Raw genomic sequence first — 16,564 nt, 5'->3', positions numbered from 1 at the left:
GCTTTTACTGTGACATAATTAAAGCGAAAATGCAAATAGGGGATTGCATTTTGGTTTTCACATCCCCCTCACAAAATGTGTAGCATAATTAAATTCCTATCAGCATTTCCAGGGGGGAGGCGGGGTGATGACGTCAGTGGGTGCTTGGCACTACCGCCCAAAGTTCAACATGGCAAAATCTGTGTTGAGGGAGGCTGCAGCTGTCCTCGAACAGCAAAACCAGCAGGAAACAGCAGGAGACGATCTTCTAAATGTCCTTTTATTATTGTTATGATTATTATTCAGTGACTGTTTGCTCATCATTTTTTAAATCCATGCGGCTAGTGCTTTGTTCTTTGGCAGAACCCAGAAGAAGGGTTCGTATTAACCCTTGTGCTATCCTATGGGGTCCAGATGACCCGATCCAGATGACCCAATTGACGTGTTCTCCCTACCATGACAAAAGTGGATAAAGGTGGAAAGATTTCATGTAATCCATGGACACCAGTGAAGATCACAAATCATTGAAGAAAAAAGGTTCAGCGCACTGTCTAGTGGGTCTAGATGACCCAACTCCCAATGTTAAGGTGCCTAGGATAGCACAAGGGTTAAGCTAATACGTGCTCACAACATTTAGCCCCAGATGACCTTAAACTCCGCGCAAGCAAAGCCCCAATGACCATCTTGGCTGCACATATATTTGTGTGAATAACATCAGCCGCTATTTTGTCTTGACGCGATTGAAAATACAAATCTACACAATTGTTTGCACGGTTTCTCAGGACTGCGAAGCAGCATTTCTGCACTCCAAGCTGCCTCCACCAGCTCACACACCATCCCATAGCCGTTTCTCTGCTTGGAGACACAGTTTTCCCATGAGACAAGTTCTCCTGATTCCTGCAGCTCACTCACGTTGAGCATCCGGACGGACTGCGTTCTAAAGTCTCTTCCAGAGCGCAGACCGTAACAAAGCCCCCTCCCCTGCTCGGTAACAATACGAGTCAGGCTGCACTGCTCAGAGACATGCTTGGCTCGCATAGAGCGGCCAGCTGGCCACACCGAGTGAGCACTGACGTCATCGCACCGCCTCCACTCTGGAAATGATGACTGAAATTTAATTATTATTAGAAAATGAAAAAGCATTTTGGAGGATAGATTTTTGATTTTTATTTTTGTATCAATTGATGCAGTTATATTGTGAAAATGAAAAAGCATTTCTATTAATAAATTATAATTGTCAAAGTAGAAATTTCTAATTGAATTCTGCAACACATTTACTATACAACCTTTTGAAAATGAAATGTCAAATACAATTTTTTTTATCATAAGTAAGTGACAGAAATGTTGAAGAAGAAGAAAAAGAAAAAGCTGTGCGGTGGATTGATTTTTCAAGTCTACAAACACAGCTTCATTTTGAAAATGAAAATGAATTTCTGGTATTGACTCTTATTTCTAATTATTCAACATAAATGCTTGTTCTAACCTGTTCTAAGGCAGGTTAGAGCAATAAAAATAACAACTCTTCTGCCCTCAGCCAAATGTGCTGATTCAGCCTGTGAGTGAGCTAAACTTAAAGGGCTCGCTTTTCTCGAGACACATTTTAGTTTGTAAAAAAAAATTAAAGCCGCAAGCGGCGTTGTATGGCCTTCAGGCGCTACACGCCCCGTCCCCGCCCCGTACGCTTCTCACAGGGTTTCGGATACATAAAACAGCTTTACTTTCGACGCATGCGCACCACCCCGCCAGCGCCTGCCCATCTTTTCCAAACCACTTGTACACACTGCATGTGGCCACTAGATGACAGCGTAAGACACACAACTTATAGCTTCACAATGAATTGTTAAATCTTTTTGCCCCAAATAAGAAAAATTAACAACTAAACCAATATTAAACTTATAACAAAGAAAATGAAACATTGATCGAGACAGAACAACAACAAATGTTTGCTAACAATGAACACCCTTGTAAGCACTAAAAAACAAACAAACTGAACATGTCTGTCCTAATCCATGTTGTTGCACTCAGAATAGAGAAAATGTGGGTTTTTGTCTCAATTTGCCTTGGCACTAATTTAATTTAATATAATTCTCTAGAGTTTCTTCAAAAACCACAAGGGGTGAATAGGAATTTGAATCTGTTTTTGACTTTACAGTGGAAGAAGGATTTTGTTTTGATGTTTGTTTTCTAATTTTGTCTTGGTTTGCATTTTATGCCATTTTTGTTTTGTTCGTAGGTGTTTTTTTTTCAATGCCACCAGTAATTAGTTTTCATTTTTACAAGCTGCTTATGTTTTGAGTATTTTTATTGCTAAAAAGTTTTAATCATGCCTGCCTCCCCCCCTTATGTCTTCTGCCTTTGGCTCCTCCATCACCATGATTCTTCACAGCAGTGCTCTGAACGCATAGTAGAAGAATTCCAGGAAGGTGATGGAATGTTGGAATTGTTTTTGTGCTGTTGGATGTGTCCTTTTTCATCAGCTTGTGTTACTTGAGAAGCGACCCCTGCAGTCATGTGAATGTACTGCAGCTGTCTATATGGTCTTAAATGAGTTAAAGCTCATTCCGGTTTTGCCTCAGGGAGGTTCTAGGTGCCGCATCCTTTAGGTGAAGGTTGGTTTCATCGTCAATTTTGTGATGACACCCAATTGACTCTTCCTCATAGTCGGATCAATCAGCTGCCAGTGCTTCAAACGCACATTTAAATTCAGATTAAGAAAAGACCCCTCACATTCGTCTATCAGCTCTATTATAGTTGCCATAGAAACCTCCCCTCTGTCCACCACAATGCATCTACCAGAGCGTTTCTTGGAAACCTGAGCAGGCGTGGCGTCCAGTTGTCACCTGAGCCAAAGTCCTGATGAATGTTTGATGGAGGCTGTCAGAGATCCTGTGAGTCACTAGACCAGACCTGAACACCTGGACAGGTCGACGTTTGGCGAGGACACGACGTGCTGAGAAGCTGCAAGTCCTCAACAGTCAGGTAACTTTTCTTTGGCTTCTTTCAAAGTACCATCATCGCAGTTGTATGTATCACTAGGAAAAAGGCCTGTTATTCACGTGTTAAAGAAATCCCAACCTGGATCTATGTGAATAAAATCAGAGGATGCGACCTCTTGTTCTGGATCTGTTGAGGAAATGGTATTTCAAAAAAGTTTGGTTCACTTGTTCTTTATGTCTGAGGCCTTTCTCATCTTGACCTCCTCCATCAACCTTGAGTTTTTTCTGTAGTTAATGCTCCACCATCATCAGATCGGCGTCATCGGTATCTTCATAATCAAAACACAAACTCACAAGCAATCCAAAGTTAGATCTTTGAGTTTTGGTGACGTCCTTGCTTTAAGGCTGATGTCAGAGAATCTGTCATGAATTATTGATCAGAGTGGATGCTCTGTCCCAGGATCTCTGCAGCTGCTGGCTCCTCCATGACACTGTCTTTCCAAACTTTCCTTTGAGAGTTTCTTTTTCTAACTTTGCCTGTGCATTTGGCGCCAGGAGATCTCATTAACCCTTGTGCTATCTTAGATGACCCCACCCTTACATTGACGTGTTCTCCCTACCATTATAAAGGTGGATAAAGGTGGAAAGATTTCATGTAATCCATGGACACCATTGAAGATCACAAATCATTGAAGAGAAAATGTTCAAAGCACTGTCTAGTGGGTCTAGATGACCCAACTGCCAACGTTAAAGTGCCTAGGATAGCACAAGGATTAAAGAAAAGACTGATAGATAAAAACAATTCGGTCTTTTTATGCTACAAAATGTATTTAATGCAAACATTACACCTGTTCTCCAAACTCAGTGTAGTTAAGAGAAAGTAAGACAAGAATTCAGTTATTGTTAGAAACTTCTACGCTCTGGAATCTTCTGAACTTTTTTGTATGTAAAATCTTTACCGTGTTTTCAGCCTCTACAACCATTCTGATATCAAAAAAATCAGCTCCATCAGAAGAATCTTGATTGCTCTTTTGTTTTTAACCATTTCAACGCTTTTTGGAAAATGAAATTTAATGCTTCCTGAAAAGGAACAAGCACATTTGAATTTAAAGAATTGTGCACATTTCCAAAGCTTCCAAAATGACAGATTTTATGGCTTCTTATATTCTTTAGCAGTATTCTTTCCTAACAGTATTAACATTTAGTCAGATAATCTAGCAATAACAAACATTTCCATCAGTTTATAACATGTGTTGCACTGTTTACCATTACAATTTTGTAATGAAAATGTGACTATTTATTGGTTTTCTCAACTATTTAACCTTCTATTGATTTTACTTGACTGCTTACTCTGATGTTAGGTTTTTGTGCAAACTGTTATAATTTTACAGAAGTTTTGAGTTTCTTTGGCTAAATTAATTTTGCAACTGTTGTCTGAAAGTTCTAAAAATTATTTCAAATATTTGCTTTTATTAGTTAGTTAATCACATGTCAGCATTTTCAGCTTTTCCTAAAAAAACAGAAAATGAAAAAATTTCGGGTCTTTTTACGTTCACCATTATAGTCCGTGAGTCATATAAAGTCATGCCGAGCATCTCAGACTGGAGTTAAGTCGTCGTTGAAAACATTTACAATTATTGCAATGATCCCATCATCTGACATCCTCTGCTGACAGGGAGCTTCAGGCCACAGTAGTGTTTGTGTTTGGTTAAAAAGGTCCAACTGGCACTGAGGCATCGGACCTGTCTGCCACATCCGAGCTGCTTCACCTGTGTGATGTTCCTGCACCTGTAACAGGTGATGGTGTCAGGATGTCTGAAGGGAAGCAGCGAACTCTGTCGACCTCTGGAGAGTCTTTGTATCAGATCTTAGGGTTGGAGAAAGGCTCCAGCCATGACGAAATCAAAAAGTCCTATAGGTGAGTTTACTCTCCTGCAGTCAGCTGACACATGATAAACAGGATGGAGCTGATTTCACGTTAAGCATAGAAGCATTAACCCAAGGTACAGGGCTGCTCTTTATGAAGGATATTTCAATTCTAATTCCACCTAAACAAACTGTTTGGCCTAATGAACCAACTGTGCTGAACATTTAGAGTCACATTATTTCACGCTGGCTGCTGATTCTTTTGTTTCATCCTCAAAGTAAATGGCTACAATGGAAGATTTCTAAAACAGATTTTTCCCTGGTTGCAGCATGGGGTGGCTGTAGTTTAGTCTTTGTTTATCTTTGAATACAATATTTCCTACACAGTAGTGGATTTAGGTGTGGATGTTCTGGGACCAGCATAGAAAGTCATACAAAAAAATAAACTCAAGACAAATAAACAAAGAGATCAATGTAATAACACACCAAATACATTATTCCTGAACTTTTAAGTTGTCATATCAAATATCCTCTTACAATGGCATCGGACCTCATCTGGAGAGAGCAAAGATTCTTACTCTAATGAAGGAGGGGAGGGTCTTAACTTCAAACTTAGTTTAAAAAAAGTTCTGGTTGTTTTCAAATGTTTGAACTATTTATGCAACAAATGTATTTAAAGACACACCAATGAAAATTGTGTGTTTATTGGTGTTTTTAACATTTTCAGTAAGCATTTTCCTCATGATGGCAGACAATAAAATTTTGATAAAAATTAAATTTCTGAGTATTATTTTATTCAAATCGTTTAGAATTGGGAGCAGAAGAAATAATGCAGTTTGAAAAAGCTTGTGGGTTTTATGTAGAGAATACTCTGGGTGGGTTACAAGTTCCCTGATCTGCTCCATTCTGATGTATCCACCTGTAGACGACTAGATCTTCGCTTTTCCTCATCCGAGCATCTGGCTCAAGACTCTGCGGCTGGAAAGCTTCAATACCGCTCGTCATTTTTGTTGCACCGCTAATGTTAGGTCAGAGTTTTGCGCGGGGCTGTAAGCTAGTGGAAGAGTATGTAAACAAAGGGATAATGGGAAATTAAAGAAGGCTCACTCTGTGCCAACGGTCCCAACCACAACTCAGAGGCAAATTTCTGATGAACAACTGCTGCCCTGCAGGAACTAAGTCCAAGAAAACAACATGTTTTTTTTTGTCTGAAAACAGTGCAATCATAATAAAGAAACCACTAGGAATGTTCTTTTTATATATTATACATGATAATAATAATAAGATGATCGGGTAGGGCTTCAATGTTAGGTTCATAGAGGACATGTCAGGTAAAGATTATCGTGATTATTTACTTGCTTTGTTTGGATTGGGTTTGTCATGAGGATCGAAGGTTTATCTGTAGTTTAACTCATCTCATATGTTCCAGAGGAGCTCAGAAAACTCTCATCCCTCATCATATTTTCCTCCCTCTAGATTCTACAGACATTAAAATGTAGTGCTTTCTTACAGCTGAATCACTTTTTATTTTTTTATGTTTAATAATACCTCACCAAAAACATTGGAAACTACTTGCCACTCATAATATTGAAAAAGCAGTCTGCGTGAAATGATCATTTTCCACGTGCTTTTACTCCTGATTGTTTATATAGGTTTAAATAAAATGAATATATTTATAATCTGAAGCCTTTTTTAGCTGATCCACAGTTCTCACAGAAAATTTTACTCTGATTTAAATGGATAAAACTGTTGTGAGCACTGAACCTCCTGTCTCTGGTGTCAGGAAGCTGGCACTGCGGTACCATCCAGACAAGAACCCGGAGAACCCAGAGGCAGCTGACAAGTTCAAGGAGCTGAACAATGCTCACTCTGTGCTGACCGACCTCACCAAGAGGAACATCTACGATTCATACGGATCCCTGGGGCTGTACGTGGCCCAACAGTTTGGGGAAGACAATGTCAACACATACTTCATGCTGTCTACCTGGTGGGCCAAGGTGGGAGTGGGGCTTATGTTCATTCTGAGCATGAACTGTGAACTGTGAGCTGTGACCTTTCAAGGCTTGATTTCCTTCCAGGGTCTTTTTTTGCTGTGTGGGATCCTGACTGGATGTTATTGCGGCTGCTGCCTCTGCTGTTGCTGCAACTGCTGCTGCGGAAAACTTAGGCCCCCGCCCGCAGGTGAGGGGGCAGGGCCAGATTATGTGTCACCTGACGACCTGGAGGAGGAGATACGCAATGATCCAGGCAATGGTAAGATGACCACACATTTTTAACATTCGTCTTTGATGTTTTAACTATAAAAATGAAAAACCATTTCTCATTCAAATATGAAGAACTTCCTTAAAAACTGATAGTTTGTCATTTTAAAAACAGAAAAAGCTGCATGATTGGCTTCCATCTGATCTTTGACATTACAAACACTAAAAGTACTGCAAAATATCATATTAAAAATATCAATGCGTGTTTTAGTATCAGCCCTGGAACAGACTGGCGAGCTGCTCAGTATCTCGCCTTCACCCAAAAGTAGCGGGGTCGGCTCCAGCAGCCCTGTGACTCAGAGCGGTGGATGGATGATTTTATTGTTGTCAACAGTGATTTATAGGGTATTTCAGACAGGAAATCAACTCTAAACCTGAAAAATGGCAAATCAAATGGTTTACAAAGAGGCAAATTGTAAAAGTTATGCTGTTATGATCGTCTATTACCAGGTACCAGCTGATGTGGGCTTAGAAAAGAATACTAGGGGATATTTATGGAAACACAGACCAGAATAAAAATAGTGACGATGCTTCCATCTGGTAGTCTTCATTCACAAATGCGGTACTCAAGTCAAAGTACAAATATTGTGCCAAAAGGTTTGTCCAATTTAAAAGTATGTCCTTCAGGCCTTGTTGAAAAATCCCAAAACAAGTTTTCTTTATGCACAGATGAGGTAAATAACACACTTTACCTTTAGCAATGTTGTCGCCATCTACAGAAAAGAACTTGTAGTTGTTGTTCCTCTGAGGTTTGCTGAATGTGTGTTTTATTTGTTTGCAGACAGTGAACCGCCGATTGTCCACCAGCCGACCAACGCCAGCGAGAAGACGCAGCTGATAGGCGATGGACATCGCAGATACGGAGACACGTACACTTGAGGCCGAGTCGGACCAGGAGCGCCATGGCTCATCCCTGCCGCAAACCCACACATCAACCAGCAAAACCACTTAAATCAGCATCCCTTTGAGTTTCTTAAGAATCAGTCTGACATTTGTGAAAACCTGACAGCATCTGACTGGCTCTGCCTTCACCCTGCAACCTTAATACTTTCATCAGTAACAAGCTGTCTTCAAACATCCTTAGCTGCAGACTTTAAGGATTTCTGGCAAAGTAAGACTGCAGTTTAATTAATTAATTAATTGTTCAGGTACCATTGCTCATCAAACTTATGCTGTGATTGGCTGTTGATTGTTGGGGTTTGAGTGGGGACGAAGCATAAAAGAGAAAAGCTGCAGACTATTTGTGCACTGAAGCCTTTCTCCCTCCATGTACACACATGCACTTGGCCTATAGAGATGATGTAGATAATGCTTTGGTTTGTGCTTTACTTGCGTTGGGAAAACATGTGGTCATGTGACCTAACCTGAGGGGGGGGTCTCTGCTGTTTTGTCACTGAATAAATCATTGAAGTGTTATTCCAGTGTGTGTGGGCTTATTGTGAGTCTGTGTGACGTTAATGCTGTAGATGTGTAGCTCCTGAGTAAGTCTGTCACTGGATTCTACTCTGAAAGACGTGACTTCTGGTTCTGAGGGACTCTGACCACCAGAGAGAGCTCTGCAGCTACAGAAGCTGCACTCTGCCCCTTTAACTCACTCACCCCCCCCCTCCTGTTGCAGCCCCCTCTACCCTCCAACATGCCACTTGCTAACCTTTGACATATAAGGGTATGTCGGCACGGCAACGGCTGACGTCCCCTCGTCTAAAAACAGACCAAGAGCAGCTCACAGGCCGGAACCTCTAGTTGCTCTTTGTTGCACTTTTTTCCTGGACAGCTTCCCCTCTTCCCCCATATCCCACCTTCACCTCACAGGTGGACAGTTTCTCTGTCATGGAGAGCCTGGAGAAGCAACTCATCTGCCCCATCTGCCTGGAGATGTTCACCAAGCCGGTGGTCATCCTGCCATGTCAACACAACCTGTGCCGCAAGTGTGCCAACGATGTCTTCCAGGTGAGACACACACAAGTTTAAGTTTATGGCTAAGCCCAAACTAATGACAAAGCTTTTTCATTGTAACCCTTGTGCTATCCTAGGCACCTTAACATTAGGAGTTGGGTCATCTAGACCCACTAGACAGTGTGCTGAACCTTTTTTCTTCAACGATTTTTGATCCTCACTGGTGTCCATGGATTACATGAAATCTTTCCACCTTTATCCACCTTTGTCATGGTAGGAAGAATACGTCAACGGTCATCTTGACCCCATAGGACAGCACAAGGGTTCAAGACACGTCTAAACCTAAAACTTCTTTAAGCTCTAATCTGTCAGATGATCATAAGGAACACAAGTTAAACTCATTAACTAGAACTAGGCTCTGAAAAACTGTTTTTTACCTCTGGATGAGATGTTTGTCAGCCTTTTCAAAGCTGCTGTCAGCTTAATTTTAGCTGCAGCTGTTAGATTTAGGTGATGTCAATTCATTTCCCTAATTTTTTCCAAATATGAAACTGACAAAGATAATAAAAGAGGTTTATATCTTTGTAAAAGAAACAAACCTATGCATGCCTTCTCATCCTGAAAAGGCTCATCAGGAATTAGACACTGCCTCGTAAGCTGATCATGTTATGTGTAGGTATTACTGATGAAATGACATTTACCATCATATTTCACAAATTAAGGATGAGAAGAGAGTATTTTCTGATCATTTTGAGACTGTTAAAATCAGTTTATGAATAAAAATAACTATTCAGTTTGTATTTTGGAATTCTGTTGACTTTAATGGAATTCCCCCTGTTGGTCAAACTAACACAAGCTTCAGGATTGCAGAATGAATTATAAAATGGTTGATTGTTCTGAAAGTTGATGCTTGTCATTAGTCGCTGATGTGCTGCTGGGTAAAATGAAGGCCTGGCGCTGTGTAACACATGTAAACATTATATATCTACAATACTGTAATTTTCAGAATAAGCTCTTTGTTTGGAATATGGAATGTATGTAAACATTGCTGTCAACATAGCTTATCATGTTTTTATAAGGACCTGAATGTGTGCAATGCCCCCCCTGTGCAGGCCTCCAACCCCTACCTGTCTGCGAGGAGCGGCTCCACCGTGACCTCAGGGGGGCGTTTCCGCTGCCCTTCCTGCCGCCATGAAGTGGTTCTGGACCGGCACGGGGTGTACGGCTTGCAAAGGAACCTGCTGGTGGAGAACATCATCGACATGTACAAACAAGGGAACACCAGGTAGAAACACTCACCTTGACTTTACAAGAATAAAGACCACCTGAGATGCTCCCATGAGGCTGCTGTCTCCCTTAACTGACACACGTGTCACACTGTGTGTGTCAGTGTTGTTCCTATGGTTACGGGTCAGCATGTTTACATGGCATGGCTGAAACTTTGATATTTGTGGGGCTTTAAATGTTTTCTTTTGTTGTGTCTGTTGAAAGAATTACAGTGTTAATTGAGACAAAAAGACACCTGACTTGTGACTAACAAGTGTGTTATTCAGTGCATTGAAACTGTGGATCCTCTTGGTTTCTGATGTCTTAACAGATCTTAAGAGTCCTTCAGAGATCTTGATTGCCACATGAACTGCAATGACATGTACACATTTCCCTGTCTCCTGAAGCTACATAGTACGTGCACACCGGGCATTTGACGCGCGTTGAAGAATGCACTAAACACGGGTTCTGGAAGCCCAGGGTATTCACACTGGATAACCAGGGAGGGACTTCTCCTTTTTATTCGTGTTCTACTGTTTACTAGCACATGTTCGCCACCCACAGTTGGAAGAGACTGGGTGTGAAATGTCGAAGTGGTGCAAATCTTGAGAATCTTTTTTTTTCACACCTCTATTCCGATCTATGAAAGAGTTCTCCATTTGTCCTCCGTGATCAATTTCCAAACGGTTGGCACTTGCATGAAGAAAAGAGACGCCAACCATACGTCACTGCCAAAAGCAAGCCTCTGATTGGTCAAAGTTCAAACAGGTTTTACTTTTAACATGCGTTCAAAGGCCACATGTTTGTACATAGAGCGTTAAAATGTCGAAAAACTCGTGTAGCTACCCGTGAACGCGAGAGATTTAAAAGCAGAAGCCAGAAATTTACCTGTGTTTACATAGACTTTTCACTGAAAGAGGCAGCTTGAATGTTGCTGAGGACTGTGAGAACTTAGCTTCAGAGCGAACTAACCAGCAATGACAGCAAGTTTGATTTGTGCAAACAAGGCCAACCAACTCTTCTCAGATTTAGGCTAAAGAAATCAGACTTTGAAATAGAAAATTGAAAAACCTAACTTTATTTATGTTTGTCCTAAAGTTATTTCTGCCCTCATTTATGATACTCTCAGCCAGTCCTTATGTTTCAGAGAGCAGCAGGATTCCGCGCAGGTCTCCACACGTCACATGTTTGCGACATTCACACTATTTCAGTCAGATAAACAAGTTGGGCAATAAACTTTCATCTCTAATATTCAGCAGTGAACAGCAGCTTGGAGGTGTTCTGATGGAAACAATAGAATTATTTCAGTAGCTGTTTAGGGGATTCTGCTTTTTCTAAGGGTTTTATAACACACCCTGATGTTCACTGATTGTTGTGAGAGCTGGAGGATTGTCTGCAGTCATGGTGTCCTCATCTTGCTGGTGAGGATCTGAACCATCAGGAATAATCCTGACCACTGACTCTGTTCATGACCTCTATGTCCATCAGTAAACCGGTTCCAGAAGTCAAGACAGATCAGCCTATGTGTGAGGAACACGAGGATGAGAAGATAAACATCTACTGCATCACCTGCAGTGTCCCCACCTGCTCCCTCTGTAAGGTTTTTGGAGCTCATAAAAACTGCAACGTGGCTCCTCTCAATGACGTCTTCGGCCAGCAGAAGGTCAGACCCAAACCACGGCACCCTCAACATCCACTGCAGCTTTCATTTGATTTTTTTTCCCCTTCACACAGCGACACATCAGTGCAGGACTGAGCGTTTGTGTTTGCAGGTGGAGCTCACCGACTGTGTGTCCATGCTGGTTGGAAACAACGAGAGAGTTCAGGCCATCATCAGTCAGCTGGATGAAACCTGCAGAGCCATTGATGTACAATTTTCACCCACCTTTATCACAGAATCTCCCCAAACTGAACCAGACTCATGAAAGACACCAAACACACATAAAACATTTTGAACAATAGAAACATCTAAATGATTCTGAAGACATGAAAGCTGGGGGGAAATTATTTTAAGTAAAAGCAAGATTTTAAAAAGGGTATAAAGCAGCTTAGTCCAGGACATATAAAGGCATGCCAAACACACATGATGCATACAAAACAAATACTTATAGTACACACAGAAGGAACACAAGTAAACACACATTTTTTGTAAAACATAAAATACTTGACCTTTAAATAGATATAAAGATTTAATTAAAAAAAAGGAACTAAAGGACTATTTTAAAGATAAAAATACACAGAGCATAAAGATTCAATGAAGTTCATTGTGTCTATAAGTTCTATTAAGCACTTAAATTGTTTTTTTTTTTTTTTTTTTTTATCAGACACTGGGTTTGTTTTGTGTAAAACCTACCGACATGTTTCGGCGGAATGCCTTCCACCTTCGTCAGGGTCGTCATCAGATGGTGGCGTGTGACGTCTTTAAAAACAGCTGATTTGTGACTGAGGCGGAGTCACCTGTCAAACTTTGACAAGTGACTCCGCCCCTTGATGTCCGTCTTTCTCTGGAGGATGTTGCTCCAGGTGTGAGAGAGCAGGAAAGCCCCCTCATCCCGGTTCATGGAAGTGTGGGCTCGTTTTCTGATCTCCACCGCCTCCATGATCCATCTGCGGTGTCTGTTGTCTTCGGTGCGGAGGACTTTGGCCTTTTCCCAGTCCATGATATGGTTTTCTTGTTTGCAGTGATCCGTTATGGCTGATTTCATGTTTTCTTGAACTGCCTGTTGTCGTCTGGCTCTTGTTAGTATTTTGTTTGTTTCCTTTTCGCATTCTTTTTGATGTTCTGTTTTTCTTGTGATGAAGGAGCGTCCTGTTTCTCCGATGTATGTTTTATTGCAGGTGTGACATGGGATTTCATAAATGACATTGCATTTTTTATTTTGTTCAATCTTATCTTTTGGGTGAACCAGTAGTTGCCTGAGTTTTTTATACGGTTTCACTGGGGTGCTGATGTGATGCTTTTTCATGGCTCTTTGGATGCGTTCTGTGATTCCTCTGATGTATGGCAATGTAACCATTCCTTTGTTTTCTGGTTTTTTCCTCAGTTTTTCCTTCTCTACTTCCTTGCATTTCCTCTGCTCCACCTGTGTTTGTCCCTTTTTTATGGCCCATTGAGGATATTGACACCTGGTTAGTGCATTTTTTATGTGTTTCTTCTCCTCCGTTTTGTCCTCCCCGTCCGTTACCAGCTCTGCACGCTCAAACAAGGTTCTTACGACAGATATTTTGTGAGTGGTAGGATGTTCTGAGGTCCATAATAAATATTGGTCTGTGTGAGTTGGTTTCCTGTGTATTTTTATTTTTATGTCTTTGTTTTCCATGTGTCTGATGTTGATGTCCAGGAAGTTGATGGAGTTGTCTTTTTCCTCTTCATGTGTGAATTTGATTTGTCCCGTATCGTCCATCGTGTTCAAATGGTCTGTGCCATGAAAAAGCATCACATCAGCACCCCAGTGAAACCGTATAAAAAACTCAGGCAACTACTGGTTCACCCAAAAGATAAGATTGAACAAAATAAAAAATGCAATGTCATTTATGAAATCCCATGTCACACCTGCAATAAAACATACATCGGAGAAACAGGACGCTCCTTCATCACAAGAAAAACAGAACATCAAAAAGAATGCGAAAAGGAAACAAACAAAATACTAACAAGAGCCAGACGACAACAGGCAGTTCAAGAAAACATGAAATCAGCCATAACGGATCACTGCAAACAAGAAAACCATATCATGGACTGGGAAAAGGCCAAAGTCCTCCGCACCGAAGACAACAGACACCGCAGATGGATCATGGAGGCGGTGGAGATCAGAAAACGAGCCCACACTTCCATGAACCGGGATGAGGGGGCTTTCCTGCTCTCTCACACCTGGAGCAACATCCTCCAGAGAAAGACGGACATCAAGGGGCGGAGTCACTTGTCAAAGTTTGACAGGTGACTCCGCCTCAGTCACAAATCAGCTGTTTTTAAAGACGTCACACGCCACCATCTGATGACGACCCTGACGAAGGTGGAAGGCATTCCGCCGAAACATGTCGGTAGGTTTTACACAAAACAAACCCAGTGTCTGATAAAAAAAAAAAAAAAAAAAAAAAAAAAAAAAAAAACAATTTAAGTGCTTCACAGAGCATAAAGTTGTCAGCCCTAAGTTTCTGATGAAGAGTAGTTTTTAAAAAGCTCTATAAACAGGTAAAAAATAAGTTCCGCCAGCTTGACTGCTACTAACTAACCACTAGCAGTAGTGGTTAGTTAGTTAAGGACCATGAGAGACTCGCGTTTCTCCTGGGTCTGAGCATCTGCTCTTTAGGCTCTTTCATTTGGGGTGTTTTTGCAGGAGAACAGCCGCAGACAGAAGTCGCGGGTCTGTGAGACGTTTGATCACCTGTTTGTTCTGCTGGAGGAGAAAAAGAGCGAGATGACGCTGAGGATCAATGCTGAGCAGGAGGAGAAGCTGGACTACATCCGAGGTCTGAGGAGGAAGTACAGCGAACACCTGGAAGGCACTGCCAAGCTGCTGGAGACCGCCATCCAGACCATGGATGAGTCTGAGATGGCCGTGTTCCTTCAGGTGACCTTGAATGCGGCATGGACTTTTAGTTCAATGAGAAAGAAAAGAAAAGGTGCCTCCAGTTTGGTGTTGTTGAATCTAAATGCACCAAAGTTAACATGAGTGTTATTTAGTTCAAGCAAGAGTAAATGCAGTCAGTTCTTACTAAATTTAATAAACCAAGCAAAGTTCTGTGAAAGCTAATAATTTTACTGGACAGTCTTTCCACGGCTCTTCTGGTTCCTCCACATCTTTTCACCATACTATTTTAAGAAGATCAATGTCTGATCCAATAGAAAAAATCAGGCTGAACATAATTTAGATGAGAGGAGGAAGTTTCTTCATTAACCTTTTTTTCTGTTTTCTTTGCTTCCACAGACGGCCAAACCTTTGCTGCTGAAGTGAGTTTCTTTTTGTTGTCACTTCACATTGGTTTCTGTTTGGTTTACTTTAATTTGTTAGAATTTTTTCTATTGTTCTTAGTGATTTGGGTTTTTTGTCAAAATTCATTGTTTTGTCTGGCCGTTTTCTTTCAGACTGGTGGAGGGCACCAACACATCTCACCTGGATAAAGTTCAGCATGGCTACGAGAACATGGAGCACTTCAAGGCTAACTTTGATTGTCAGAGAAAGGCTCTGGCTCAAATCAGCTTCAGAAGTAATTTCCTTTCCTCCATCCATGATGAACATCCATGATGCTCAGCTGGATCTCAGTGGCAGTGTGGTGAACATCAGAGAGTCTCATGCAGCTGGAGCCAAAATAAAAACAGCTGAGATGTTGATTTATTTGTTGGTTTTTTAACTCAAATTGAAAAGTTTTGATTTGAGGTATAAAAAATATCAGGAAACCAGCAGATTCATGTTGTAAAATTCTTGTGTCCTAATTAAAGAAACAGCGACATAATTCATTGACCTTCTTCCTTTGTTTCCTAGTTGATGAAGACGATGAGGAAGATGAAGAAGAGGAGGCAGAGCTGAGAGTGACCACAGCAGGAAGTCGCATTGAGTCACAGCTGCATGCCACGCCAACATCTGCGCAGTTGCCGAATCACCAGCTCCCACCTATCCTCCCAGCCACGCCCCCACAGAGACATTCAGAGGCCCCGCCCATCCCAATTCCACAGGCAAGGAGCCCAGTGTCGTCTCCACCAAGCCAAACCCCACCTCCTTTGCCTCTACCCAGCTCCACCACACAGGTAGGAAGCTGGATGCTGGGTTCAGGTGTCTCACAATGCCCCCCTAATAAGACTTTAAATATTTTAAGTAAGTTTTTATTTTATCTTAAAAAATGCAATAAAAAGCATGCTGCTTTTTGCAAGTTTTGCCTGAAAAAACACATTACAGTTAATGTTTTAGGTTTCATGTGACTCGACCTGTTAAAGAAATGTTAATGTTTCATGAGGAGTTCATGGTCTCTCTTTTTCCTCTCTTCTTTCTCCTCAGTCGGAGCAGCAGAGTGACTCCGAGGACAAAGATGGACCCAAACATGTGTTCTCCTTCAGCTGGCTCAACCAGAAGTAAACCCAAATCCATCCCCTTCCAGTAACTGGATCAGTCTGGCATGGATTATTTTTTGCAGGACTTGATTAGTTTGATTCAGCGTTTCTGTTTTTAGAAAGTGACAGAACCACTTTTTAAGCTGTTGATATGTGTGGATAGAAAGGTTTTTTTGGTTAAACAGCTTCTTTGGTGACAGATGGAGGAAGGTTTGAGATGAAAATATGAGGCCGCCTTTCAAAACTTCCAGTTTTCTTTTGAATGTCAAATAAATGTTTTATTATCAAACACCGTTTTCTGAATCTAATTAAAGAAA

At 41.3% G+C, this 16,564-nt stretch overlaps 2 protein-coding genes across 2 annotated transcripts; both read left to right on the top strand.

The window, feature by feature from the left end:
* Positions 1 to 2,564: 2,564 nt before the first annotated feature.
* LOC101170215 (dnaJ homolog subfamily C member 5) lies at positions 2,565 to 8,458 on the top strand. The gene is made up of 5 exons (XM_004078765.4): positions 2,565 to 2,958; positions 4,713 to 4,833; positions 6,565 to 6,778; positions 6,860 to 7,034; positions 7,824 to 8,458. The coding sequence occupies exons 2-5, from the start codon at positions 4,727 to 4,729 to the stop codon at positions 7,919 to 7,921; spliced, it is 594 nt and encodes a 197-aa protein (XP_004078813.1). The 5' UTR covers positions 2,565 to 2,958; positions 4,713 to 4,726; the 3' UTR covers positions 7,922 to 8,458.
* Positions 8,459 to 8,733: 275 nt separating this feature from the next.
* Positions 8,734 to 16,536, top strand: LOC101169972 (E3 ubiquitin-protein ligase TRIM63). Its single transcript, XM_011486227.3, has 9 exons — positions 8,734 to 8,992; positions 10,051 to 10,223; positions 11,693 to 11,867; positions 11,977 to 12,072; positions 14,539 to 14,772; positions 15,130 to 15,152; positions 15,288 to 15,409; positions 15,685 to 15,947; positions 16,195 to 16,536. The coding sequence occupies exons 1-9, from the start codon at positions 8,873 to 8,875 to the stop codon at positions 16,270 to 16,272; spliced, it is 1,284 nt and encodes a 427-aa protein (XP_011484529.3). The 5' UTR covers positions 8,734 to 8,872; the 3' UTR covers positions 16,273 to 16,536.
* Positions 16,537 to 16,564: the final 28 nt, after the last annotated feature.

This window comes from Oryzias latipes, chromosome 17 (assembly GCF_002234675.1).
Source record: "Oryzias latipes chromosome 17, ASM223467v1".
Classification (NCBI taxonomy): domain Eukaryota; kingdom Metazoa; phylum Chordata; class Actinopteri; order Beloniformes; family Adrianichthyidae; genus Oryzias; species Oryzias latipes.
This window is presented reverse-complemented; position numbering and strand designations above follow the sequence as displayed.